The 26,395-nt window shown below is 44.5% G+C and overlaps 9 protein-coding genes across 9 annotated transcripts; 7 read left to right on the plus strand and 2 right to left on the minus strand.

Moving 5' to 3' along the window:
* Positions 1-861: 861 nt before the first annotated feature.
* GLRG_08009 (fungal specific transcription factor domain-containing protein) lies at positions 862-2,317 on the plus strand (the record flags this gene model as incomplete). Its single annotated transcript, XM_008098694.1, has 5 exons — positions 862-931; positions 991-1,718; positions 1,780-2,009; positions 2,106-2,235; positions 2,288-2,317. 5 exons carry the CDS (start codon positions 862-864, stop codon positions 2,315-2,317), a joined length of 1,188 nt encoding a protein of 395 aa, XP_008096885.1.
* A 1,991-nt stretch (positions 2,318-4,308) lies between these two features.
* Positions 4,309-4,950, plus strand: GLRG_08010 (uncharacterized protein; the record flags this gene model as incomplete). The annotated part of the gene is made up of 2 exons (XM_008098695.1): positions 4,309-4,697; positions 4,767-4,950. 2 exons carry the CDS (start codon positions 4,309-4,311, stop codon positions 4,948-4,950), a joined length of 573 nt encoding a protein of 190 aa, XP_008096886.1.
* A 1,109-nt stretch (positions 4,951-6,059) lies between these two features.
* On the minus strand, positions 6,060-6,836 carry GLRG_08011 (uncharacterized protein; the record flags this gene model as incomplete). Its single annotated transcript, XM_008098696.1, has 1 exon — positions 6,060-6,836. The coding sequence occupies one exon, from the start codon at positions 6,834-6,836 to the stop codon at positions 6,060-6,062; it is 777 nt and encodes a 258-aa protein (XP_008096887.1).
* A 1,240-nt stretch (positions 6,837-8,076) lies between these two features.
* On the plus strand, positions 8,077-10,026 carry GLRG_08012 (uncharacterized protein; the record flags this gene model as incomplete). The annotated part of the gene is made up of 5 exons (XM_008098697.1): positions 8,077-8,287; positions 8,359-8,766; positions 8,829-9,220; positions 9,279-9,285; positions 9,389-10,026. 5 exons carry the CDS (start codon positions 8,077-8,079, stop codon positions 10,024-10,026), a joined length of 1,656 nt encoding a protein of 551 aa, XP_008096888.1.
* A 2,056-nt stretch (positions 10,027-12,082) lies between these two features.
* Positions 12,083-13,601, plus strand: GLRG_08013 (ferric reductase like transmembrane component; the record flags this gene model as incomplete). Its single annotated transcript, XM_008098698.1, has 3 exons — positions 12,083-12,491; positions 12,524-12,656; positions 12,719-13,601. The coding sequence occupies 3 exons, from the start codon at positions 12,083-12,085 to the stop codon at positions 13,599-13,601; spliced, it is 1,425 nt and encodes a 474-aa protein (XP_008096889.1).
* A 15-nt stretch (positions 13,602-13,616) lies between these two features.
* On the plus strand, positions 13,617-13,970 carry GLRG_08014 (uncharacterized protein; the record flags this gene model as incomplete). The annotated part of the gene is made up of 1 exon (XM_008098699.1): positions 13,617-13,970. One exon carries the CDS (start codon positions 13,617-13,619, stop codon positions 13,968-13,970), a length of 354 nt encoding a protein of 117 aa, XP_008096890.1.
* A 640-nt stretch (positions 13,971-14,610) lies between these two features.
* Positions 14,611-15,393, minus strand: GLRG_08015 (DnaJ domain-containing protein; the record flags this gene model as incomplete). Its single annotated transcript, XM_008098700.1, has 1 exon — positions 14,611-15,393. One exon carries the CDS (start codon positions 15,391-15,393, stop codon positions 14,611-14,613), a length of 783 nt encoding a protein of 260 aa, XP_008096891.1.
* Positions 15,394-17,274: 1,881 nt separating this feature from the next.
* On the plus strand, positions 17,275-18,318 carry GLRG_08016 (peroxidase manganese-dependent 1; the record flags this gene model as incomplete). Its single annotated transcript, XM_008098701.1, has 4 exons — positions 17,275-17,536; positions 17,614-17,777; positions 17,925-18,167; positions 18,220-18,318. 4 exons carry the CDS (start codon positions 17,275-17,277, stop codon positions 18,316-18,318), a joined length of 768 nt encoding a protein of 255 aa, XP_008096892.1.
* Positions 18,319-20,122: 1,804 nt separating this feature from the next.
* GLRG_08017 (tannase and feruloyl esterase) lies at positions 20,123-21,860 on the plus strand (the record flags this gene model as incomplete). The annotated part of the gene is made up of 3 exons (XM_008098702.1): positions 20,123-20,584; positions 20,699-21,439; positions 21,522-21,860. 3 exons carry the CDS (start codon positions 20,123-20,125, stop codon positions 21,858-21,860), a joined length of 1,542 nt encoding a protein of 513 aa, XP_008096893.1.
* Between the last annotated feature and the right edge of the window lie 4,535 nt (positions 21,861-26,395).

Here is a 26,395-nt window from a genome sequence, read left to right on the forward strand (position 1 = left end):
GAAGCATCGTTCAGCTAATCTCATCAGATAACGCGGAAGCAGGAACACGATTGGACGGCCGACCGAAAAGCCGTCAATTCCGGGAAGCCAAGTACCGTTTTTACGAACAACAACTGCCAGTTGTGCAAAATGGACCGTAGCAATGACTCGGCGTCGAGCACCACCCTAACTCGTTTCGCGGTAAGCTAGAAAGGTGCTGTTGCGAAGGCTGTTGAACTCACACATTCGGGCATGCGGTGTGACTATTGCCGACAGAAGAAGCTTAAGTACATGATACATCCCTTCTCATGCGGCCGAAAGATGGTCATGTTGAGTGCTTACTGACATTCCGCCGTGGAAGGTGCTCGAGAGAGCTACCCAAGTGCAGCGCTTGCAAACCATGGCCTGGTAGCTGCGATTATACACGAGACAAGCCAGTGACCAAGCCAGGCGACACACATGTTAATGATCGGTAGGTTCATACCAAAATCTTCTATTAATTCTAATCTAATAAGTATAAACAGACTGAAGACACCAAGCTCGATAAACCCTTCCTCCATCGAGCAACGGTTGCAAAATACTGAGAGCAGCCTTCAAAAGTTGACTGAAGCCGTAGAAAGAATTCTACAAGCTACCACTCCGAAGATTGCATCTGTAAACAATGAAACTACACCAAGAGTGACAAACACTAGCGATACCCAAGTCTCGAAGGATGAGGACACTCCAGGGCTGTTCCTTGGACCCTCTCACTCATTCTCTTTCCTGAAAGAGGCGTCAAGCAATATCGAGGTAGCTTTGCGAACGTCCACATCCTTTGCGTACCAGCATGCTCGTTCTGAATTGCAGTTCCTGTCGACTTCGTTGACGACTGCGACCGTCAGGATGGAGGATGTTGGAGATGATGAAGGATTTTTCATACCTTCAAGAGCCTTGGGCTACCAGCTTATCGGCAGTGAGTTGTATGTGAATAGTTGATATTACGCTGCTGACTTTCCACCTCCAACTTTTTAGCCTTTATGGAACACGCACCAACCGGCGAGCTTTATTTCTGTACTCCTCCGGATGATCTCTCAAAGCAGATTGTGTTTCATCCAGAACAATTCACACAAAAAGCGTGGCTTGTGTTCTTCAACTACATTATGCTCGCACAAGCTTCGACCGAGGAGGAAAACCACGCCAACCAAGCCGAAAAGTTTCCGCGCAACGTGCGAAGGGCACTCAACAACAGCAGCATTTTCTTAGAGCCGCGAGAAATCAATGTACAAGCTCTATCCATCATGGCAATGCATGGTGAAGACTATACATCTCCGAACCTCTCTTGGATGATCGTTGGGCACGCTTGCCGTCAAGCTGAGGCTTTGGGCCTACATGTGCTGCCACATCTCGACTTTGAGTCTCACCAGCGGAGCTTGACCCTCTTTTGGCTCTTATTCATTGTTGATGAGTCATGCACCCTTGCATTTGGTCGATCTCCATTTCTTCCGGAAAATTCGTATCAAGACGTTCCGCTGCCGGAGTTCAGCTACCCTGTCAAGTTCCAGCCCCATACCGGCAGCCATTTCGCCGGCTCACAAACGCCGTCGAAACCATCTCAATTCGGCGCCCATTTCTTTATCGGAGGTATAAAGCTTGCCAAGATCATGGGATCGATTATCGAGTTTCTGTCTCCTGGCCCGTCTGCTTTCACAAGGCATGAAATCAAAATCAAGCTTGAAAAGTGGTATGCAGAGACAATAAAGGTTGGTATTAGGTCACCAAAATTAAAGAGAGGAACTTTGATGCTGATCAGTATTATTATAGATATTGGAAGATACTATTAAGGCTGAGAAGAACTCCCTTACGATCTCCCAACTCCAGGAAATGTCCCTTGGTCTCAACAGTACGAGGTTTCAGTACCTGCATATCGTCATTATCCTCCTCAAAGGCGACGAGCCTTCTGCAAATCTCAGGTTGGAAGCTGCAAGAGAGGCCATATTCCTGCTCCCGACAGTAGTTTCCAACTGGTCGTCGGTCTACAATGGGGTTATATGGTACGTCTAAATATTATTTGTTCTGATTAAGCACTTGGGCGCTTCAACCACTACGAGTAATACACGCCGAACTACACCATACTGACGTTGCTAAAGGCATCTTCTTTACTATCCATTCATCTCTTTCTTCGTCATATTCGAGAACCTGGTCCATAACCACGCCTCTCACTCCGCAGTCACCATTGATCAAGACCTTCAGCTACTATCAACAGCTGTGTCATACTTCGTGAGTATGAGAGGTCAGATGCGTCTTTTAGCTACACTCTGCATTCGACTAGAGCGGGTTGCCGCAGTATTTTTCCAACTAGCGAAGAGTTACCTTGGTCGCCGAACACCGGTTTTCGATGGAAGCCGAACCAACAATCCATCGGCCCTCGGCAATTCTCTCGCCAGTATATCATCGTTGCCCACACAGACAATGGTGGGTCAAGGTGCAGAAAGTACGTCACAAGAAAACCATGGAGCCTTAAGATGGACCCAGCATGAAGATGGACCTGTTCTTGGAGACGATGTGGAAATCGAGAAGCTACTCAACTGGCTCCCAGCTGACACGTTCACTGCTGGCCTATTCATGGAGAGAGAACTACAGAATGAAGGGGTTTCGGCCAACTCAACCGATTCCGCCACGACAACACTAGCACCCGAGGGCTCTCGAGGTCGGAAGAGGGCATTTGACGCCACATTTGATTGGTTTTCGTGGGACGCTTACTACATGGACAGTAATTCAGGCAGGTAGTGCCTTTAGAGGGAGGCCAAGCACCAGACCGCAGCTACTTCAGCACATAGTGGCCTATAATTTGTTCGCCGTGAAATCATGGCCACATCTCATGAAATGATTGTGTATTTCGACAAGCTTTTAGTTTTATTGCCAGGTTTTTAAGTTTGCAGGTGTCTCAGAATTCTCAGGTAGCTTTAAAAGATTCTAACTCCCTTCTGAACTGGCTCTCTAGAGCTAGAGAAAGCCCTTTTGATAGAAGAATACTAGCCATTTCTTTTTTCGGAAGGGCAAGATTATTTTCTTTCAAACTGGTTTCTGTCTTGGAAAAATAAAGCGAATGCTTCCTCTAGAACCCATCTCAATCCGGTCAAGACGTACAATCACACGTGATGATGGCCCATATAAAGGGGCCTGATATAGCACATGGCATGGCTGATGACGTGCGCCACACCAACATAAGCCTCCTGTGATAGAAGCATACTGTGGGATGGTCGCGTGGGGGGCGCTGTAATTAGATAATGCAAATCCTCCCAGAATTACGAGGCGTCTCACAAAGATACCAAAGCCGAAGCGATTTCCATTGGCTTGGGCTATATACGCTTCCATTCAAGGACTGACTTGCACTGATTCCGACTTGCATATGTCCTAGTTTCTTCAGAAGCAGCATCATTATGCTAGAATACACTGGCATCTGTTACATCTTCCAGTATTCCAGAAAACATGGTTTCATGCGTGATCAATCTGTGGGAGCACTTCGGCCAATTGCATGAGCGATATTTGTCTGTATTTTTAATAATCGGACTCTACTGCCTTCCTTGATAACACACAAGTACTGGTGGTATTATGCAAACATGCCCTGCAACGTGCGGTGCGTGCCACAAGATGCAACATGACGGTTCTTGGATAATCAAGGTAATGATTGTCAAACGAGAAAGGATCTACCTATGTCTTTGGCTCCTACGCGTAATGTGGCGCTACGATTAATCCGCGGGCAGCCGAGCTGCAAGCCAAGATGCTGGCTGTGTTCACAGTAGAGGGAGAGCTACATCTACCTATCGGAAGACACTACCACATCGCCTCATGGGCGATGAATGAGTTGCAGCATGTAAATGACCTCAGACAAGACGACGAATGCCGATCTGAGGACCAACAATTCAGTCCGGTTGCCAAGCGTCAGCCCTCCGCCCTCGCTACCCCCAAATCTCACCCCACAACAGGCAGCAATACTTCCATCAGAGTGGGCCGGAGATGCGTTTTTAACAGCTGCCTGAAGACTACTATGTATACCAATTAAAGATGCACAAGTATGGGCGCTTGGGACAGGGCTGTGTCGACATGGGTTGTGCGGCGCGGTAAAGGGGCTGTGGCGTCCAACGAATACATTCAACGAGACCTATACGGCGCTAAGCTAGGGGACGTTCAAGGGATGCGATCCTGCAAGGTTGAATTTTATTTACTCAGGGAACCCAGGTCTCTCGTTATCATCTATCAAGAGTTGAAGCTGACCACGCCAAATACTCAAAGACAACATCGTCTCTACATCGCCAGTTGCGACAACCCAATACTCAACCGCACAGCAAGATGACTCAACCGTACATTGTCGGCGATAGCTCGCCATTCCTGAAGCGCGTGCTCATCCCTTTCTGGGTCATCCGCATCGCGATCATGCTCTTCTACATCATCATCTACTCCGCTGCAGCCGCCTATGCCTCGGCCAACAAGAACGCGCTGTTTGATGGCGGATCAACATCAACCACTGTCATTGCCGTCCTCGTCGTCATTCTCGTAATAGTCGTCTGCTGCCTCATCCTCGACATTATCTGTATCGTCAAGCGCTCCCGACGTACACTAAGCCCTCGCTTTTTCCTCATTTCCAATGTCATTCAAACAACGGTGTGGCTGGTTCTTCTCATCCTGGCCGTAGTAGGCATCAGGAGTCCGCTTGGGTTCATCATCGCCATCGTCGTTTTGTAAGTCGACCCGGTCGATTGTGATTTGTAGACTGAGCGTCACGAAATTAATTCTTCTCTCTCCACCAGCGCCTCCTTCCTCGGTCTCCTCATTTACTCCAGTATCGTCTACCATAAGTACAAGAAAGGCTACGCGCCCGCCAACCACGCCAACCAGCCCTCTGCATACACCGGGGCGTACACCGCAAACGAGCCCACGAAGCCATCCGATGCGAATGCACCGCGCTACGAAATGGATAACCGATATGCATGAATCGCGTGAGAGGCCCGATATAGGCGTTATTTACCAGAGTGGACGATAGCATGGGGAAAAGGAACCCATGATTATGCGAAATGAGCTTAGTTACTGCTTCTAAGTTCTGGCACGATTCTAGGCGAAAGGCATTTGCATCAATACTTTTCCTGATGAGGAGTTGTAAGAAAAAATACCCAAGATACCATGCGTGCATTTTTGCAAATATTCATTGGTTTTCCGGTTATCGTCCTTTTCGTACTTCGACTTGTGGATGAGTGAGATCGCTGCATCCGTATGGTTCGTAGGATTCGACGCGGGTGGGCATTGACAGCACAGGTACGATCCGTCCTACCACCAACTGCCAGCTGATGAAGCTTGTCAATCCGTCCAAAAATAAAATAAAAATATGGCGTTCTCGCTGTATCACGGAGCGCGTAATCAACTTCATTTCCACGACCGTCAAAAACTGCCCGGAGAATGGGATCAGGAATGCCTTGTAGTGCATGACACACTATCAAGTATGGTGATGGGCGTCAGTTTACATGGCTATCCAATAACAGGGGATATGGATGTACAATGCAGATAACCCCACTGATCTGACCCTTATGCCCTGCCGATGACTGCGGGAAGGGTCCGTGGGGTTCTTGTTTCTCTCAGTCCAGCCGACGGTGATCGGCTACTTATCATCCCCTGTGAGCGAGCACAGCCTAGACATCACAAGCCATTTTACACGTCCCGGATCATTGAAGAAATTCTTGGAGAAATTACTATTACCGTGAATACGATCAATCTAGAAAAGGCTTTCTCTTTACCCTGAGCTTCCTATCAAATGACCAGGACCCTCGGTTTTCTTACTTCTTGGTAACCTTTCTCGTCGTTCGTTGGATAAGATATTACTCAACTTCTGCTGTAGTACTGATGTAACTCATCGCCTTCTCAAACGCAAAATGACTCTTAGCAGCCGATCTTAAGACAAAGGAGCCATATAGCCCAATTGAAAACCGCTTATCCTTCCTCACTCTCCTTCTTGAGTCCTCATGACTTTGTTCTGGGACTGTAGCGAGAATCATTTTACCAACTCCTTGACTTCGTTACAAATTTGGCAATGACAAGAGAGGCTTCATCTTTCATCGCAGTGAACAGGCCTGTTGATTCTTGAATGGGTCCTTGAAGACACTACGCTTATCCAGAACTCCTTGCCTGAGTTCTTGATCAGATGCTTTAGCCTCTTCTGTCAGCATCAGTATTTTATTCACCAGCTCATCGCTATCCTCCTTGGATGAGACGCTATCTCGAATTGCTGCCACGAGATATTGCTGAAATCGAATGAACTCGGGACCCTGCTCGACGGACGGTCGAGGCATTAGATGTCCGTCGATGAACCGTCTCCAGATGCAGTCCCACTTGTTATCGAACACCGTCTCGCCAAGCCTTCTTCTACGATCTTCCTGCCAATTGCGTTTGCTCCACAGCAGACACGGCGTGTTGCTGGGGATGGCGAGTTGGAGCTTTTCCACAATGTGGTCCGCCAGATGTGTCATCTTCCAGCGGAAACTAATCATGGAGGCGATGTCCATTCCATCGGTGGAAGCTCTTTCATTCGCTACCGTATCTCGCAGAGAATTGAGAACGTAGTCGCCTGGGCCTGAGTTCCAGTCGCCAGGACAAGTCTTGAGAAAGATCTTGGCCATTTCGACAACGCGACCACGGCATTCGGGGCATGTGGTTGTGACTTGTTGGTCTCCATGTAGACATATGAAGCGTCGGTGTTGTTGGTCGCACTTGATCTTGACGAGTTCATCCATAGGAACGGTTTCTTCAAGTACAGCAGGGATCTTTTCGATGCTGCAGTTTCCAACTGAATTTGTCTTCGGAAACCCCATGCTCGTCAAATCCACACCCATTTTCAAAGTTTGGGAAAGAAAGGGACCGTAAATGACGTCCGGCTGCGGGTTTGTTGCTTCTGTATCTTAGTCGAGCTGTTCCTTGTCAGAAGAAATATTATAGAATTGGATCTTTGAAATCTTTTCGTAATTCATTATATATTCAAGCCCTGTCTTTCTCCGAAAAGATTTTCGTGCGCTTTCTCCGACATCACTCTCCTGACATTTCTCCGAAAATGCTCCTGAACATACTTTGATTTCCCCCAGACTTTGACCAAAGTTAATGGACCGTATCACCGCACCCAAGCTGCCTGGTGGACCTTCAACTTAGAAGAATGGCCATCCATGATGTGATCTAATCTGTGATAGTCTGGGGCGGCGGCGATGATATCTCTATGCTGCTTTTTTTGATGTGGTTTTTAGCTTGGCCGGATTCTAAACACTGCATACAAACTATCAAGGGTTCATCCATGTTTGCTCTAACTTACCCATTTAGACAAGCACTTTTGAGCCTGATATCGAGAACTAGGAATCATAATGACGGGTCAAGCAGGCACATTGTTATGTGTTCTTGGATGAGCAACAATGGCGCATGAGACGATTTCGGTGAGGCAAACAAGCCAAACTCGTGGCACTCGAGGCAAGGCGGCAAGGCGGCAAAGCGAAATCGTTATTGGTGGAAACGGGCCGCGATTATGAAAGAATGAGTAGTGGTTTACTGCCAGACGAATAATTCATTTCCCCGCTTGCTGGCGCATCATTGTGTCCAATAAATCCACAGTAATTCGATTGTCATGCAGGCTTCATAGTTAGTATCAGACCGTGTGCCTCGGTATATGGTCAGCCGACTTCTGAGCCTTTTAAACCGATATCTTGGCGTGTTGGTTATCAAGAACGGGGTTTTATATTCCCATCTTGGCAGACATTTTATATGTTCCCGTGTCTACAACTACATGAACCCGATTCTCTCGACCTCCGCAAGGGGTGAATGCGTGGTGAATGCGGGGTGAATCTGATGGAAGCGGGGGTGGAAACTTGAGGGCTGCCACACTCTTGGATGTGGTTGGCTTTTTATGATCATTCTGAGGAATCTCATAGTTATGGAATGGAACCCCTGAAAACCTACTTGGACCTTGGCGAATGTTGTACGCTCCTGTCTCGTCTTTATAAATACCGCGGGGTGGAGCCATACGTTTTGAGAACGGATGCACGTTCTTTACATATACCAGTAGGTTCTGAGACCAGCCTAGCTGTCCTCATCATGGAGAAGCGCGCCTCAACCACAGATTATCATATTGAAGCCACAACCTCAGCTCTTGACAACAATCACAGCGATAAATTAACCAACCGCCATGGAAAGCAAGCTAACGTTCAGTCGGTCGCACTCGCCGATGCAATCGCCAAGGATCAGCCCAATTACAGGTCTCTCAGCCAGTTTAAGCTGTATGCCATGATGGCGTTGTGTGTACTGAGTATGCAGCATGCCACTCACTGTGCTTTTTTGTATTCGGCGAATAACCCCAGCTGACGACTCGCAACACAGATGGTGTCATGAACGGCTATGATGGATCTGTCATGAGCGCCATCAACGCCATGGGCCCTTTCCAGGACCGCTTCAAGATCGGCACGACCGGTGAGCTGAACGGTGCGGTCTTCTCCATCTACACCGTCGGCAACATTGTCGGCAGTTTGGGTTGCGGCTATTTCATGGATCGATGGGGCCGCCGCGCCAGCATGTTCTGCGGCGCATGTTCGATTGTCATCGGGTCTGTCCTCCAGGCTAGCAGCTATCAGCTCCCCCAATTTTTCATTGGCCGCTTCATAGTCGGCGTCGGAACCCCCATGTGCGCGACTTCTGCGCCCGTGTTTCTTGTCGAGATGGCCTACCCAACGTGGCGAGGTCTGGCCGGCGGATTATACAATGTCCTAGGCTGGTACATCGGTGCGAACAGTAAGTCTTGCCTCCAATCCAGCGTACCATATCCAAACCTTCCCGTGGCTAAATCTTCACAGTGGCTGCATGGACCTGTTTTGGCACCAATTTCATTCCAAACGATTGGTCGTGGCGCATCCCTTACATTATCCAGCTCACACCGGCAACCATTGTCCTGTCTGTGGTTTGGTTTCTCCCCGAAAGTCCGCGCTGGCTCTGGGCGCAGGGCCAAAAAGAGAGGGCAACGGCCATATTGACCAAGTACCATGGTAATGGAAATATTAATTCGGCTCTCGTCAAGCTTGAGCTTGATGAAATTCAAGATTCTCTAGCGGCTGAGATTGAGCTAAAGAGCAATAACTGGAACTACAAAGCCCTTGTCGACAACAGGCCAAACTTGTACCGAATGTGGCTCATTATGCTCGTTGCAGTGATGGCTATGTTCATCGGTGGCAGCGTTATTTCTTACTATGTATTTTCCGATTCCTACCTCCTCATCATGTGGATCCCTTCAAGCTAATGTTGAATAGTTGCCAGGTAGTTCCAAACTTTCTTCCGCAGATTCTTCCCTGGAATACCCACTACCTTGCTTTTTGTTGACTATACAAGTTTTCATGCGATCTGACTAACTATTTCCTAGTAATGGTTCAGGGTGTTGGCATCAAAGATTCCAGTCGGCAGCTACTTATTAATGGACTTAATACCGTCACATCCTTCATCGCCGGTATCTTTGGATCGTTCTTTGTCGACAAGGTCGGCCGACGTCCTCTATTCTTATGGGGCACTCTACTCACCGGCTTGGTGTACATTCCAATCAATGTGCTTGCTGCAAGGGCCGAGCAGTTCGACAAAAGTGGAAGCACCATTCCTACAGCACAATCATATGCGTTCATCGCCATGGTATTCACTTACGGCATCTTCTGGTCATTCTGCTGGACCCCACTGCAAGCTTTGTACCCGGCTGAAATTCTCAACAACGTGATCCGCGCCAAGGGCATGGGTGCCAAGGGCTTTATCTCCGGCGTCGCCAGCTTCATCAATACCTATGGAACTTCTGTGGCCCTCAAACACATTGGGTGGAAAACCTACACCATCTTTCTGGTTCTGCATTTTATCCATCTTGGCCTGATGTACATGTACTGTGTGGAGACGAAGGAGAGGACTTTGGAAGAGCTTGAAGAGATCTTTAACGATCCAAAGCCAGTGAAGAAGAGCCTGCAAAAGACTTGGGTTGTCATCGACGATGGTTTGGGTGTCAAAGTCAAACACGCCGCCTGATTCGATGTCTTTTTTTTTTTGGACATAAGTCTCACCAAAGTGATTCTGTTGCGATGTTGATCATCGCCTGGATATCGGCGGTATGGATTAACGCCGAAATGGCCGGAATATCTGCGGCCGATTCACCGTGGATCCACCGGATCTGCGGTGATGGTATCCGTGGCAAAGAGATAGAGGTAAACGGTATCTAAGTTCGTCTTTGAGAGTTTTTCTTCGTTGATCTCGAGTTTGAACTGATTGTTCCCTTCCTTAGTCGCGGAGAGTTGAGCAACTTCAAGATGTATTTCTGTCAACAATAGCTCTTTGTCGTACTTGACCAATTTAAGGCCGTTGTAAGATGTTGAAATTATAGCCTCCCAGTCTAGCGTCAATTTCTTGGTGGGTGGTTATGAGACCATTTTGTGCTAATTTATAACAGCCTTGCACTAATCATCCTTTCAACTGCTCTCATTATAGTTCCACCTATTTGAACCAATAATTAATGGTAAGTACGACTTGTTATCTCAAGTCTAATATGAGGTACATTCTGTTACTCTTATTTAGAAGTGGTCTGATTCCGGCATTATTATCCCTTGTTCTGCACTATATAGCTATGCCGCACAGTGACCAATTGCGCCGGCTGTATCATCCTGATATAGCTAGGTGGGCAGTGGCAATAAAGTGGAGGTGTACTTGATTGCGTGCTTTGCTTTCCAACAAGAGATGAGTCTCTAAGCTCTATTACGGTGTTACATCCTTGCAAAGTTCCATACTGGTGATTGATGACGGTCGAGAGAGGTTTTTGGGCCGTGAAACAAGTTGAAGGTAGGTTTTACCGTCAAACGGCCAACTCTAATACATGCGCCGGTGATGATACCGACAATGCCCTACGCTCGAAGTGTTGGTTTCAACATCGCAACACGAAGTCTTTGCAGTTCAGTCCAACAAAACCAGAAGCCTGCATTAATGACACCTGCGCCAATAACCTCAAAATCTCTCGATGTCTCACTGGGCGATACGATTTTAGGAGCCGAGCGCACAAAGCTCTTCGGACATCCGGTTGAGGGGTATTGAAATGTACATCTCATACGTACTACACCTTCAAGCGCCTAAGCTAGGAGCACAAGCCAGGGGGTAAGAGAGGGCGTGGCGGGGAAAGAACATGGTGTTAAAAAACGAGTGGTTCATTGCTGAGGAGTCTACAGACAAGCTGATAATGCCCCCCCCCCCCCCCCCCCCCCCCTGACAACCTGAGAGTACTGTGCACGATAACCAATAGGGGCCTGTGTAGAGTTAAGCTAATAGTAGAGTAGGTAATAGGGTTCTAGCTAATAGATATATCTATATATATAAAAAGGGTCTATAGGTCTAGAGAAAATAGGAATTTTTATTCTTCTTATATTATATAGTCTAGTAGTAAGTAGTGCTCCTAATAATCTAAAGGCTTTAGGTCTAACTTTAGCTTTTTCTAACTTTTTCTTTAGGTAATTCTAAAATAGCTCTACTAGGGAGGGTTAAAATAGTCTATCTTACCCTGCTTCCTCTACTGCGCTTTAGGTTAAGATAAGCTAAGACTATTCCTTTTGTTTTTTACCTCTATTTTTTACCTCTGTTTTTTTACCTCTATTTCCTCTTTTTACCTCTGTTTTTTACCTCTGTTTCCCCTTTTTCCTTCTATCTATACCCTTATCTATTAGCTATAACTATATCTATTGTCAGCTTAACTCTACACAGGCCCCTATTGGTTATTGTGCACAGTACTCTCGGGTTGTCAGGGGGGGGGGCATTATCAGCTTGTCTGATGGCTCGTTGCCAAGGACCATGTCAGTTTCGGCCGAAGGAACTCTCTCGCGCCAGAATTGGTCGATTTTCCCCCTTGGCAGGGACGACTGCGAACAGACGCGCGGATTATGGCTGCTGCGGCTTTCAGCCCAGCTTGAGTAAAGTGCGAGCAAACGATCTATATTAAACCTTGGGATTCATTGTTGCTACATGCAAGTTCACCTGGACTGCTGCGTTATCTTGTGGGAGCAGCACACCTCTCAGTTTTCTGTAGGAACTCAACGCCGCGGAAAGGATGGAAGCCGTTGACTTCCACTTCGAAGATTCACTAATCGACCCCTACGACGAGGGCCTCCACGGAGTCAACCAGTCTGATAATATCGCTTTCGTGCAGATTCTCTGGGCTAGTCTCGGATTACTAACAAGCATCGTTGTTTCTGTTCAGCTCGTGCTCCATCAGACAAACTCGAGGCGAAGGATCGCCCTCGCAGAGGCACCCAAAGAGACCCACCAAGATGCCTGGGTTAGACCTGTGTTTCCCTGGGTCCCGGGCGTGAAGCGACGGTTTCTGTATGCTCCCTTGTTCAGCTTGCGGCGGGCACGCCGACTACATTGGTTTGGAAGCTTGTCGACACGCAGCCACGCCATATTCCTCTTGTTCTATGCAGCTAGCAACATTGCATATATGTTTGCCGTTAACTTTGGTAAAAGCAACGTTGACTAACTCCTCGCTGAGATTCGTGGACGAACCGGTACACTGGCGGTGGCGAACATGGTCCCGCTGGTCCTTCTAATAGGGCACGACAACCCCATAACGGTTTGGTTGCGGTTGAATTACGACGACTGCATCATGCTTCATCGCTGGATTGGTGCGTCCTTGTGGTCGTTTCTGCTTACAATATCACCTTCAGCAGCAGTGAGCTAGTAACAGTCCTGGTCTAACATTCTATGCTGGTAGAACTGTTGTTTTGGAGATCCTTTTACACGGCATTGTCTGGGCGGTTGTTCACGTCGCCGATAAGGGCTGGTCAAGTGTCGGGGTAAAGGTAGTTCACCATGATTTCATCAGAGCCGGCTTCGTGGGATGGGTCGCGCTTGCGTTGATACTGGTTCTGTCGCTCCCCCCGGTCCGCGCCGCATGCTATGAGGCTTTGGTCAACATTCACATCCTGCTCGCAACCATCATCATCGGATCCACCATCGCCCACTGCAAACTATCCGGATTTGATCTACCTCATACGCCATGGAACATTGCGGCGGCTGTTCTGTGGGCTGTGGAGCGTCTTTTGAGGGCCCTCAGGCTTGTGCGGTACAGCCTCACCCGCCAGGGGCGGACCATAACCGACATAGAGACCATCGAAGGAACTAGCAATATGTGTCGCATCACGATGAATCTTCCGTGCCGCGTCGACATAAAGCCGGGTACGCATGCCTACATTCGCCTTGGCGCAGTCAAATTTCGGGAGACCCATCCATTCTCTATGGCTTGGGTTGAACACCGTCTGTATCCAACGGCAAGGGGATTTTCACAAAGAAAGATAACCACCGTGGTCTCTTTCATCGTCTGTGCTCAGCAAGGCTTTACCCGTGATTTGTTCAACCGGGTCTCGGCATCTGGAGGGGTGTTAACGACGAACGCAACGTTCAAAGGGCCATACGGTGGTCACACCTCACTCGACAGTTACGGCCACGTCGTTCTCATCGCCGGTGCAAGCGGCATCACACATCAGATTGGGTACGCTCGAAGACTTGTTCTTGGTTTCAACTCACAGACGACGGCAACTCGGCGGATTGTCCTCGTTTGGGTCATCTGAAACTACGATGCTGTCATGTGGGTTCGGCCCTGGCTTGCTGAGATCCTGAAGTTGCCCAACTGCTCGGCATTGTTGACGGTTAAATTGTTTGTCACTCGCGAGCTCATTCAGCAACGGCACCTGCCCAGCCCGGATATTTCCAACTCCGAAACCGTCATTTCTTACTTTTACAAGCGACCCGACATCATGAAGCTTTTACAAGAGGAGGTTGAGAACCAGATCGGCGCTATGTTTGTAATGGTATGTGGGCCAGGAGGCTTGTCAGACGACGCCAGAGCCGCTGTTCGACAATGTCAACGTTCCGGTCACGAGGTCTGCTTTGAGGAGAACTGCTTCAGCTGGTGGTGGCGAATAAGGGGTCTTTTTTAATAACGCTTCAACGGGTGGACTTCCCATACATGTGCAGTCGAATAAACAGAAAAACATTCCGCTCATCAACAGGAAATTTCTTCAGGCCTCGAGTATCCGAAAGACACCAACCACTAATAACGTGATAGAAAGAAATGCTACAATAACCCTGAACGAAAGCATGCTTTTCAGCATCTGCAGTTAGTCCTCCCCCGTACATGTGTATATGCTTCATGATAACGCCAGAGGAACAGAAACTTAAGTCCCTGCTATCGGCCTCATGCATAGTCAATGGCATAGTGAGTAATTCTCTAACCACATATAGATTTTTGTTGCAGTAACCCAACCTATTGTTACTCTTCCTTGGAGCGTAGAGAAACTTGAATGAGCTTGGGTTGCTCCGGGCGGCTCGTTGGTGTGTGTCTCAAGGTGCCGCTTGGAGAGGACTTATAGGGCTTTTGTAAGCTATGGCAACATTTCAAAGTGTAGCATAAATCAGTGATAGCAATGAAAACGGGCTTCGGGCTATCAGAGACAGAATCAGGGTCGGAGGAACACGCTATTTGTAAGAAAACTGAATGGCCTTGCGGGCTACCTGACTGACGCTCTGCTGAACCAAGTGAATCCAATCAGGCACCACCAGCTCCATTGCATCCTGCAATCAATGACGGCAAATGTTTTCACTGGGGTCAAACCCTAAGAATGGATTCTCTCGGTTTTTCCAGTTTCGAATTTCCCTTCGTGCCAGGAATTCCAGTATTCGCGTATCTCTAGGTTTGCCTTCGAGTCGGACTGCTAAGTCCTTGAGGTCCATGCTGATCGCCTCCTGCAGTGCGACATCTCTCATCTTGAACTCCCACTGCGCCTTACGGGCTCGCTCGAGCTGCACAATGGCGCCAGTCATAGCCATGGCGACGAGAACAATAGCAATTGTCGCGTTCGAGGCAAATATTGGGAACTGCCGCTCTGGCGCGGCCTGAGCGGATGGTCGGCCACCATGTGTGCGGGAACCTCTAGCGGCATAATAATGGGAGCAAGGTGTACTCTGAGTTCCATACTTTGACAAAACCCAGCCGAGGCCGTATCTTTCATACAGCAGTCGCTTCTGCGGGTCGCTGAGGATTTCGTTTGCCTCGATGACGAGCCGGTAGCGTTCAAGCCGCTTTGCAAGCGGAATACCGGCCACTTCCTTCTCATTTACACCATAAATATCAGGATGGTACAGCTTCACAAGCCGGTGGAAACTTTTCTTCGAGTAAGGCCTGCCAGGCTCAGCTCCCAGGATCTCGTGAGGCGACGGATAAGGGCCCTGAGGCCACGGTGCTACATCGTGGAGATGGTGGGGGGCACACGACTGAGGGCTTTGCCTGTTAGAGTGTACATATCTTTGACGGGCCTTGAGAAGGGACTGTGATGCGCTAGGCAATTTGGGGAAAGAAGCCATGGTAATATGGAGAGGCGCGCGAAACTTGAGTTGGCAAAGGATGGCGGAGTCTAGTGAGAGGTGTGTAACTGTCTTTGTGCAACGATTTTGATCAACACTACAACTAACCCGGATTGAAATAGCAATTTGAGGGTGAGAACGTGCTGATAGATACTCTCAGATCGAGTTGATAGACTCTACCTTGATGCCCAAAGCTGAGTCATCTGGGCAACATGTTCCAGCAGCTGCGGGGTTAACCTGCGCATACTTGCTCGAATGTAGCCCCGAACGTTGTCTGAGGTGTGTGCCATGTTTTGTGTTCTGTTCCAGTCGACTTATACCCTCTGCAAATAATGTTCTTGCATTACGCGGTGAGCGAATGTGTCTTTGAAACCGATGGTATGCGGTATAGCAGACACAAGTCCTTCCAGCGTCGACACCAGATTCGATACTCTTACAAGTAATTCGCCGTTTTTAGGCTTTAAAAAAAGCTTCCCTGGTAGTCACAACAGGGTCATATCATGGAAAGACGATCGAAAGGATGCAGACAACCACATATTCTTCTCCCCATAGTTTAAGATGTCATATATAGGAATATTGTTGATTGTGACAAAGGCCCTCTCCCCATCCGGCAAGTCGATAGAAACCTCGACTGTTGCTGCTCCTAAACACATCTCTTGGACGCTGAAATATTTTCTCCAAAGAATCATCTTCAACTATGTCGTCTTCAGCTTTTCATGTCTCTTTAAGAAACCTAATCACCACAATTCTAGCCAATATTAATGACTATGGCTATCCGCGACGCACAAGCAGTTTGCGGACCTATTACAACAGCGATCAAACCGCCTCAATATGTGCCCGGAATGGTCCTCCACGTTGAATTCATTTTGCATGAACCGGAGACAGCGAGACGTGGCGATTATACCCTCGGACTCCACAGTCTATCCTCACTTGTGACCGGCGCCGGGCTCCAGACAAACTTTCAAGCACCAAACAGCCATCGGCAAAAGCAACGGCTGGCCTCCTATTTATGGGTAGATGCAGCAATTAGGCGGGTTTGGAAATCTGCCGGTGGCTCATTTCGAAAGAATAACGATATGGAACCATTCCTGAAACTTTGTGCTACGATCTTTGCGTACACCTTCGCATTCTATTTAACCATCTACATACATAAAAGCCCATTTCTCATACATGGTGTCTACCTCGCTAGTCAGCGGACATGGAACAAAGCAATGAAGTCAACGGTTATGTCCTGTAGCAACACTGTCCCTTTTGTTGCTGAAATGCAGCTTTTTTCTTTCATTTTAAGGCCTCTAAGCCTACTACAACACGTACTTAGTGCTAGAAGTCAGAGATGCATTTCGTTGCGTGTCGCACCACACATGGACGGTGGCGTGGGCCAAATCCAGGTGATTGTAGTCACTCCCAAAATACCATCGAACCCCGGCGATCTGCTAAAACAAATCCGAATAACAGGATTCTGCCCCAACCACACTGGATTTCCAAAAGGAGTTGGACCAGCTGCTCTTTGCCTGTGCGGAGGAACCTGGCCGAATCTGGATCAGTGGCTGGAATCTTTCTCATCACAGTATGAGCACACCTCAACGGACTATGAGAGCTGAAAAGGGGGCTCCAGCTATAAGATACATGAGAAAGCGCGAGGTACAACCTCTTTCAATATCCCTTGTGTTCAGTTGACCGTTTGTTGTTACGCAGTAATACAAAATCCAGCTCATCATTTTACAACCATCTACTACACTCGTTTCGATCGTTATCCAAAATTGCCCCTCTTAAATTCTATGATGGCCCGCGTGACGCATCTTATTGTGCTGCTCACAACGCTTGCTGCTACGTCTTTGGCTTACCCTGGCATGCAAAACGGGGGATTTGCGGCACGACTCCATGAACGCTTGGACGCTCTCGAACCCCGGCCCCCCGGAGAGCTCATCGGGGACCTTCTCTACTAGTTCCGGCTGTCTCAGTCCAGTTGGTCAAGAAATCAGGAATATTCTTACCCTTTCAGGCACTGCCACGTCTGATGATGCGTACGGCAGCAACGCTCCCAATCTTGGCAGTGAGGAGTGCAAGTTAGACAAATGGTGCGTGTGGAAGCACATTACGGACGATGTGGTTACTCTCTTCCATAATAGCGCATCAGGCCAATGTACTGACCCTGCGCGATCTGCCGTACGACTTGGCTTCCATGATCTGCCGGATGGAGCAAAGAAACCGGCTCCCTAGGTGGCGCCGACGGCTCGCTTGTTCTTGCCCCTGAAGAGATCGGACGCTCAGGCAACGAGGGATTGCAGAGAATTGCCCAGCAGACCCAGGTCTGGTACGACAAGTACAAAGAGCACGGCATCAGTATCGCAGACCTCATCCAGTTCAACGCAAATGTCGCAACGGTATCTTGTGCTCAAGGCCCAAGGATTAAAACCTTGATTGGCCGTCAAGATTCGTCATAGCCAGCTCCTGACGGGCTACTTCCATCGCCATCCGATTCAGTCAATAGTCTCATTACGCTCTTTAAGAACCAAACGATTTCGGTACAGGGCCTTGTTACTCTCATTGGTGCCCATACGGCCAGTAAGGAACGCTTTGTGGACACAGAAAGAGCAAACGCGTCCCAGGACACAACCCCGGGTATTTGGGACCTCAAATTTTACCAGCAAACTTTTGAAGGAGCTCCCGCAGAGGTTTTCACGTTTCAGAGCGATAATGCTCTCTCAAAGGATGCAAGGTCCAAGCACACATTCGAAGTTTTCGCGCAAAGCAGCCAGGATATCTGGAATCAGGTGAGCTTGCATCATTGAGACTGATAATGTTGACTTTTTAACCGAAACGTAGGCTTATGCCCAAGAATACGTCAGACTAAGTCTCTTAAGCGTATATAACATCAACACTTTGACGGATTGTACCAAGAGTCTTCCTGCTCGTAACCTCTAGAACAAGCAGGCTGCCCGCCCGCTTACTGGCCCTGAAAATAAGGCAAAAGACGAGTTTTGCCGTATCACTCCTTTTTAGGGCTGAAAAGCAACGAGACCACAGACGAGTTACTATTGTAAATAGCTAAGAGAAGTTCTTTAATTCTCTCAGTTTGTGTTTCACACATGTGCAAGCCTCACAATTTAGAGAACAAACGAAAGTACTAATTGATGTTGCCTTATGCCAATTCCATAATATAAGTCTCACGAGCTCGAGCACACAGCGAATAGGGGTCATACTAAAGGTAAAGAGAAGCTTGATTGCAGTAAAAGGGTTCCTACGAGTGAGGGTAGAAATACAAGTGTCAAAGTCGGTCAGGTGACATCGCACATGTCGTGGCTAATACTACCCGGCAAGTAATCGATTGTTCCGTCGATGTGATGAAGGTATCTCTTCTCCCATTTAGTCGTGGATCTTCTACCTTTTCCACTCGACCGTTAGATTCTAGCCTCTCCGTCCATCTAGGTATATCCGTACACCAGGTTTATCAGGGTGAAGTGGACTTGCCAACTGCCGCTAGCCCTTTCAAGGTAGTTGTCCCTTGGCAAGAGAGCCCGAAGCTTTCCGGTCATTCGACTGGGGTTCTTCGTGGTCATTGCATGTTGAATTCCACCTAAGACTCAAAGGTACAAAGTACAAGCTCACTAGGCGCAGAAACTTGCTCATTCTTGCGCAGGCAAGCTACGCCATTCTAGTGCGGTATAATTGCTTCCCTCACACACCCCCCACAGTTAGAGGCTGACATCTTGCGCCAAGTCAGACTACTTCATACTAGTAAGCGAGGAAGGGGACTGACCTGCCAGGTTGAGCTGCGCCATGGACTGCAGACGGGAGCACAGACCACCTGCTATTTTTTTGTAGCCACTATTCATACTCGTGTATCCGTATTTAATATTCATAACGCATAGCTGAGACGTTAGCTTAGTTAACATGATCTCTTGCTGTAAGTTTTCTTCTGATAGGAGGCATCTTGGAAACGTTTGATAGGTATTTTTGATAGTAGAGTATCTAGAGCCATCTTTACCAGTGCTGCTGCTCTCATGGGTATCTGGAATTACGCATAAAGCTTTATTTTTCTCTGTCTCTCTTTTTCCTTTCCTTTTCTTTAGCTTGGCGAAAGAGACCTCGTGCTCAAAGAGGCTTGGCCGAGCAAAATCTGATTCTTGCACTGTCATAACCGCCGTCATCTCTCATGGTCTCACACTCTTACACTCCCCGTGTTCACGTTTTCACACTAAGCGAAAAAGAGGCCTAGCGGGGCTAATACTCCGTCCAAAGTGGCAATGGCGGAACTGCAGCAAAATCAAGTACTTACAAGCCAACATCCTCTGGCATTGGATCTGCCTTCCTAAGCCTATCTCGGGAAGACGAGATTCTAGGTTTAAGATCCTGATTAATCAATTGTCAGCGTTCCTGCGGGTATCCATCGATAAGCAGGCACTTCAATTGGTACGCTGTGGATAGTCGGGTAATTAGTGGATTTTTGCTGTGCAATTAATATTCCTTACACCGAAAGACACGTAACTTGCGCAAAATAACTAAACATCCCTACATTTGCCTTCCTTCCATGCAACAAAGCTGTCGAGTAACGCCGACGATGCTGCAAGAAGAAGCGACAGAGTAGGAAATGAAGAGAAGGAGAGGGGGGAAGGGGAGAGGCATTCAGGCCTATAAATGCGCCATGTTTCTTCAATATGCACTCAAACAAATGTACAGTCCGCCTCGTCGCACCGAAGACTCACACACCTTCCACGATCTGTTCATCATGTTAACAGCAGTGTGTACACCAGTGACTTTTGGAAACCTTTCCTTTTTTGGAGCTGAGGTGCTCTCTCTGGAGGCAAACTTAGTCTCCAACTACAGCGTTTCAGTTCCTACTACGTATCGCTTCACTCAACCGGCCATAGAAGTGGTGAACGCCGTATTCTGCAACGTGACGGTAACCTACACACACCCAGGACAGGGCGATAATGTTGCTGTTGAAGCCTGGCTTCCGCCAGACGGTTGGAACGGGCGCCTCCAGGCCGTCGGAGGTGGCGGCTGGGTTGCGGGACGCTCGATATTTGACATCGCTATGGGCGGAGCGCTGGGTGACGGCTATGCAGCAATATCAACCGATGCTGGACTGAGGAATGCAGAGGATCCATCTACGTGGGCGCTGCTGAGCCCCGGAAATGTTAACCTCTACAACCTGCAGAACCTTGCGTCAGTTTCTTTGAATGATACGGTATGTAAGCCCTGTGATATTTTATACTTTTCAAACTATACAGTCACCTACGCATTAGGTGGTTGATCGTTCTCAGGTTCTCGTCTTCTTCTGTTAACCTCGTTGTTACTGCAGGCAGTCATTGGAAAGGCACTTGTTAAGTCCTACTACGGCCGCGGACCGGATTATACCTACTGGAATGGCTGCTCGCAAGGTGGTCGGCAGGGGCTCATGCTAGCCCAGCGGTACCCAACAGCCTTTGACGGCATTGCAGCGGGCGCGCCGGCAATTTACTGGACAGAAATTTTCCCTAGCATGCTGTGGCCGCAACAGACGATGAACATGCTGGGTGAATATCCTTACCCGTGCGAGATACAGGCCATCACAGCAGCAGCAGTCTCCGCCTGCGACGGGCTAGATGGTATAACCGACGGAATCATTAGCAAGACCAACGACTGCTTAGCTAGCTTTGACCCCTTTGACCTAGTTGGCCAACAAATCAACTGCACCCAAGCGCCTACAATCGGCTCGGCTGCGGCGGCTGTAGTCAACGCGACATGGCAGGGGAGACACGACGCACAGGGCGTGCAGAGGTGGTTTGGGTTAAACCCAGGTACCGACCTATCTATCGGCGTTGCAATGACGAACTGCACAGGAGAAACGTGCCAGGGCGTACCGCTGTCAATCGCCACAGAGTGGATTTCGCTCTTTGTTGCACGTGGTGGAGGAATCAATATCTCTAACCTGAGCCATATTGAATTCGATTCACTAGCTCCTCAGAGCCGGCAATGGTACAATTCAGTAATCGACACTGACGACGCCGACTTATCTGCCTTTCAAAACGCCGGTGGTAAGCTCATTACCTTCCACGGTCTTGTAAGCATTTTCATTTCTCTTTGCAGTTACTCACATTTTGTTCTTTCTTCCTCTTTAATGACTTTAACTAACGTATGTGAAGGTTGATGAAACGATCCCCTCGAGGAGCACCTCCAAGTACTACAACGAAGTTTCAGCCCTAATTCCAAGTATAAACGACTTCTACCGCCACTTCGAGGTGCCCGGTATGGGCCACTGTGCCGGACGTCAAAGCGGGGAACCGACTAGCCTCTTTGATCAGCTGCGCGCATGGGTTGAGAACGGCACCGCGCCGGACCACTCGTCGATTAAGGTCACTGGCTTGGACGGAGCTGAGCAAAGCCGGATCTTGTGCCCGTATCCCCAGGATGTCGTCTTCGATCAGGATTGCGGCGCCGAAGGTGAAGCTCGGTGCTGGTCGTGTTCTGAGTCTACTCCCTAGGGCCTTTTATGTCTACCAGATCGTCTCAGCCGTGTATTGTACGAGTAAAATAACCTCTGCGAGGCGTTTTTTCCCAAATACTCGACTCCATAAGTGACTACGTATGGAAATCCTCGCATAAAAGCAAATGGCACGCACCTTACTATCCCACCGGTTTTTTCTATCGCACTAAAAGCCCCACAACTGCCAGGCCGATTCCTGAGAATGATGGGACCAACAGAAAACATCTTCGTTGGAGCGCGGCTAACACTTGGTGATACCTAAGCTATCGCCCTCCATGCTTTATAAGTAAACCCAGCGATATCAGGCAGGGAAGTATTTAGAGCGCAGTTATCAGTTCACCCAGCCAGTCTAGTACTCAAGGGAACTATCGCAGATTAAAATGCTGTGATCACCCTGTACGTTGCCACGTATATTACCTTAAGACCTCAGACCATTCAACAGGTGGTTTCGTTATGCTTCTCTTGAAACGTATGCACCAAAAGTGCAACTACGTCAAGCTTTTCTTTAAATTATGTTCTATAACGGATGCTAGTCTAATATCATAGGATCTTGTCGGGATATTCAACTGTTCAATGGTGGAGCCGATCCATGGTCACGTGGTTTACCATCACATGACTTACCCTAGCGGCTCACTTACACCACCACAAATATCTATAGCAACAACTTCTTCTTCTTTTTCCTATTATCTATCTTAATAAGTAACTAGTAGTTAATTAAACTATTACTGCTTTATAATTATAATCCCTATAATACTAACACTAATTAGTAGTTAACTTTATAGTTACTACTACTATAGATTAGTAAGGATTATTAGAAGAGGCTTATAATACTTTACTTACTATAGTAGCTTAAATTAAAGTATTAAAGTGCTACCTAGCCTAAAGATTATTAGTACCTAAGATCTTATAATACTTAGTAAATAACCCTTTAAGCCTTATATCTACTATATAATAACTACTATTACTACTATTAACTTTATTACTTTTAGAAAAGTCTTTTCTTTTATATACTACTTACTTACTAATAACCTTTATAGTATTTAGTATAATTATCTTTTTTTTATACCTAAGTTTCTTTAAGTTTTTTTTTTTTTTATCTTTTAACCTTTTTTTCTTCTAATTATTAAGATTTTTATCTTACTAAGTTTTTATCTTACTATAGTAGTAATAGCCTATATAAGATTATAAGTAAACAGACTCTTATAAGTTTTTATTTAAATAAGATCTTACTAGTAGGACTAGCTATAAAGTAGTTAAGTAAGAACTACTTAAGTAATTTACTTTTAATATAGTATTTATAAGTAAATAGCTTCTACTAATCTTACCTTTATATACTTCTAATATTATATTATTAGCTAGGCGTAGCCTATAGTAATTATAACTTCTTCTCTTAACTAGATAATTAGTAGCTAAGTATTACCTTTAGTAAGTATACCTTTTTTTATTCTTTAAGTAAAGTAAAAAAGGTAAAAGTTACCTATATTACCTTAATTTACTTACTTTTTTTTATCCTTTAAATACTTATTAATAACTATACTATCCTCTTTACTTTCTCTTTTTTTTTAAGTAAGGTATAGTTATTAGTAACTAATATAACTTTTACTTAACTTTACTATCCTAATTAATTTAAGAAGACTACTTATTATTTACCTTTAAGTAAAGTATATAACCTTAACTTCTTACTTTTTTTTTTAAAAAAATCTTTAACTATAGTATCCTACTTACTAAAAAGTAAGGTCTATATATATCTTTTTTTAAAGATAGTATATATCTCCTCTTATTCTTTAAGTAAGATCTACTATAAGGCCTCCCTAAAGCTATCTTTTTATATTACTAAAGCGTAAGGCCTCCCTAAAGCTATCTTTTTACGTTACTAAAGCATAAGGCCTCTCTAAAGCTATCTACTACTATTTATTTATTTATTATTTTATTTCTTTATTTACTTTATTTCTTACTTATACCTCTTTATATTATATTATTTATCTACTTATTTTATTATTATTTATACTAATAGTAGTAATTCTTTTAATATATAGATTTACCTCTAACTTTATAAGTAAGAAGTAAGTGCTTATATTTAAGAGATTAGTAAGGCTAATAAAAAGTAACTATAGTAAAAGAAAAACTAAGTAAGAGGTAAAGTAAACTATAGGCGCTAGCTAAAGTAAAAAAGTATATCTATTTATAAGATATTAAAGATCTATATCTTATCCTAAAGCGTAGCTAGCCCTTTATTATTATATAACTATAAGGTATAACTAATTTAGCTAATATTCCTAACAGCCTTACCTAAGTTAAGTAATATAACGCCTTAAGCACTATTATTATACTTTAAATAATATAATATAGCTTTATATAGCTATATAGTTAATAGCTATAAAGATATATTACTAAAGACTTTAAAGAATAGTTACTTAATACTTTTAAAGGTACTACTTATAAAACTATTATTAAATTTAAAGACTACCTAATATATAGAGGTATATAGGTATTAATAGTAAAGTTACTAACTATTACTAAATAAATTTACTATACCCTTAAGGCTAATAATCTAAAGGTATAGACGCTTAAGGATATTAAAAAAAAGAAAAAAAAAAGTAAGGATTTTTACTTAAAGATTAATAAACCTAACTTTATAAGAGATATTATAGACCTACTACTAAAAATAATATTAATATAAGATTAACTAGGCCCCTCTTATATTATTACCCTCTTAGTATAAGTCGCTTAAGTCTAAGAAGGTTAATAAAGGCCTATTAATCTAGCCTTATTATATAATAACCTAAATTTTATTTCTTTACTATTTAAGTAGGTAAGTAACGCTTACCTTTACTTATTAGTTACACTAGTTACTACTACCTTACTAGTAACTTACTAGCTTACTAACCTTATTAAATTATATCTTAATAAGATAAAGTATAGTAAAAAGGTATATAAGTTACTTAAATTAAAGCTTATAATCTTTTATAACTACTATATAAAGGCTAAGATTTAGTAAAAGCACTTTATAAGCGCCTTCTTTATTATACTTAAAGGTAAAGCTATAGAGTACTATACTAACTATCTTTATAACTAGACTAACTTTATTACTATAGTTATATAGATAAGAGGTAATTTTAAGAATAAAAAGACCTTTTAGGCCTACCTTACTAAGCTATAAAGGACTAATTTAATAAGGACTATTTTAGATAATCTAAATAAAAGTAAGGCTAAATACCTAAAGTTACTTATTAAGAGAGTAACTACCTTTATAAGAATAGTTATAAGGATTAGTACCTTATCTAACGTAGCCCTCTATAACTAATTACTTAACTTCTACTATAAGATAAAAAAGTACTTTTTTACCTTTTTTAATTTATTTTTAACGTTTACTAGTATATATAGCTAGCTTTAATTAGTAATTAGTAATATAATATAATTTAAATAACCTATATATTAATACCTAACTAAAGAAGTAGATAATTAATACTAAACTAACTATACTTATAACAGCTAGTAAAGTTACTAGTAATTTAGCTAACGTAACTATAGCTATAGTAACTTTATACTATAGCGCCTTTTTAATAGTAATCTATAGTAATAAGCACCCCTTTTACCCTTATTATTATTTATAAAGAAGTACTATATATATAGTAAGCCTAACTATTAGTTAATAAGGCACTTAAAAGATAAAAGGTAATAAGCTTACTATAAGTATAAAGAGTAGTATCTAATAGACTTTTTACCTAAAGCCTTTAACTACTTTATAACTAACTTTAAGAGATATAAGCTATTTACTTTAGATAAAGAAGGTAACTATATAAAAAGTAATAAAGATAAAGAATTAGGTACTACGTTTTATATATTAATAACGTTCTTTAACTTATTTACTATTAATAGGCTTACTCTTTTTTTATTACTATATAACTAATTTATAACCTATTTTCTTATAAAGGATAACTTCTTATATAAGAATCTATATAATAATAAGCTACCTAATATAGACGTCTTTACTCTTAATAAGTAATATTTATTTATCTTATTTTATAGTATTATACCTAACTCTAGTGTAGCTAAATATTTAATAGCTAGATATAAGTAGTATCTTACCTTTTACTACTAAATAAAAAGAAATCTAGCTATAGATAAGTTATAAGTAGGTAAAGTAAAAATCTGCTTTAGTAGTAGTAACTACTTTAAATTATAAAAGGTAATTAACATACTAACCCCCTTTAGTATATTAACTTTCTATATAATACTATTAAATACCTTATTTCTACTTTACCTTATAGATATAGATTAGTATAGTATTAAATTTAATAACCTTACTAATAAGCTAATCTAAGGTAATACTATTATACCTACTATCTAGAAATAAGGCTATATATAGATACTACTTAATTAACATAAGTAAAGTATTACCTACTACTATCTTATAGATAATAAGTTATAGTAAATTTATTATTACTTTAGCTACTTATTAGTCTAAAGGCTCTATTACGTCCTCTAATAATCTAGTAATAAAGTTAAGATTATAGCCTTAGAGAAATTAAC

This window comes from Colletotrichum graminicola, assembly GCF_000149035.1.
Source record: "Colletotrichum graminicola M1.001 genomic scaffold supercont1.35, whole genome shotgun sequence".
NCBI classification, from domain to species: domain Eukaryota; kingdom Fungi; phylum Ascomycota; class Sordariomycetes; order Glomerellales; family Glomerellaceae; genus Colletotrichum; species Colletotrichum graminicola.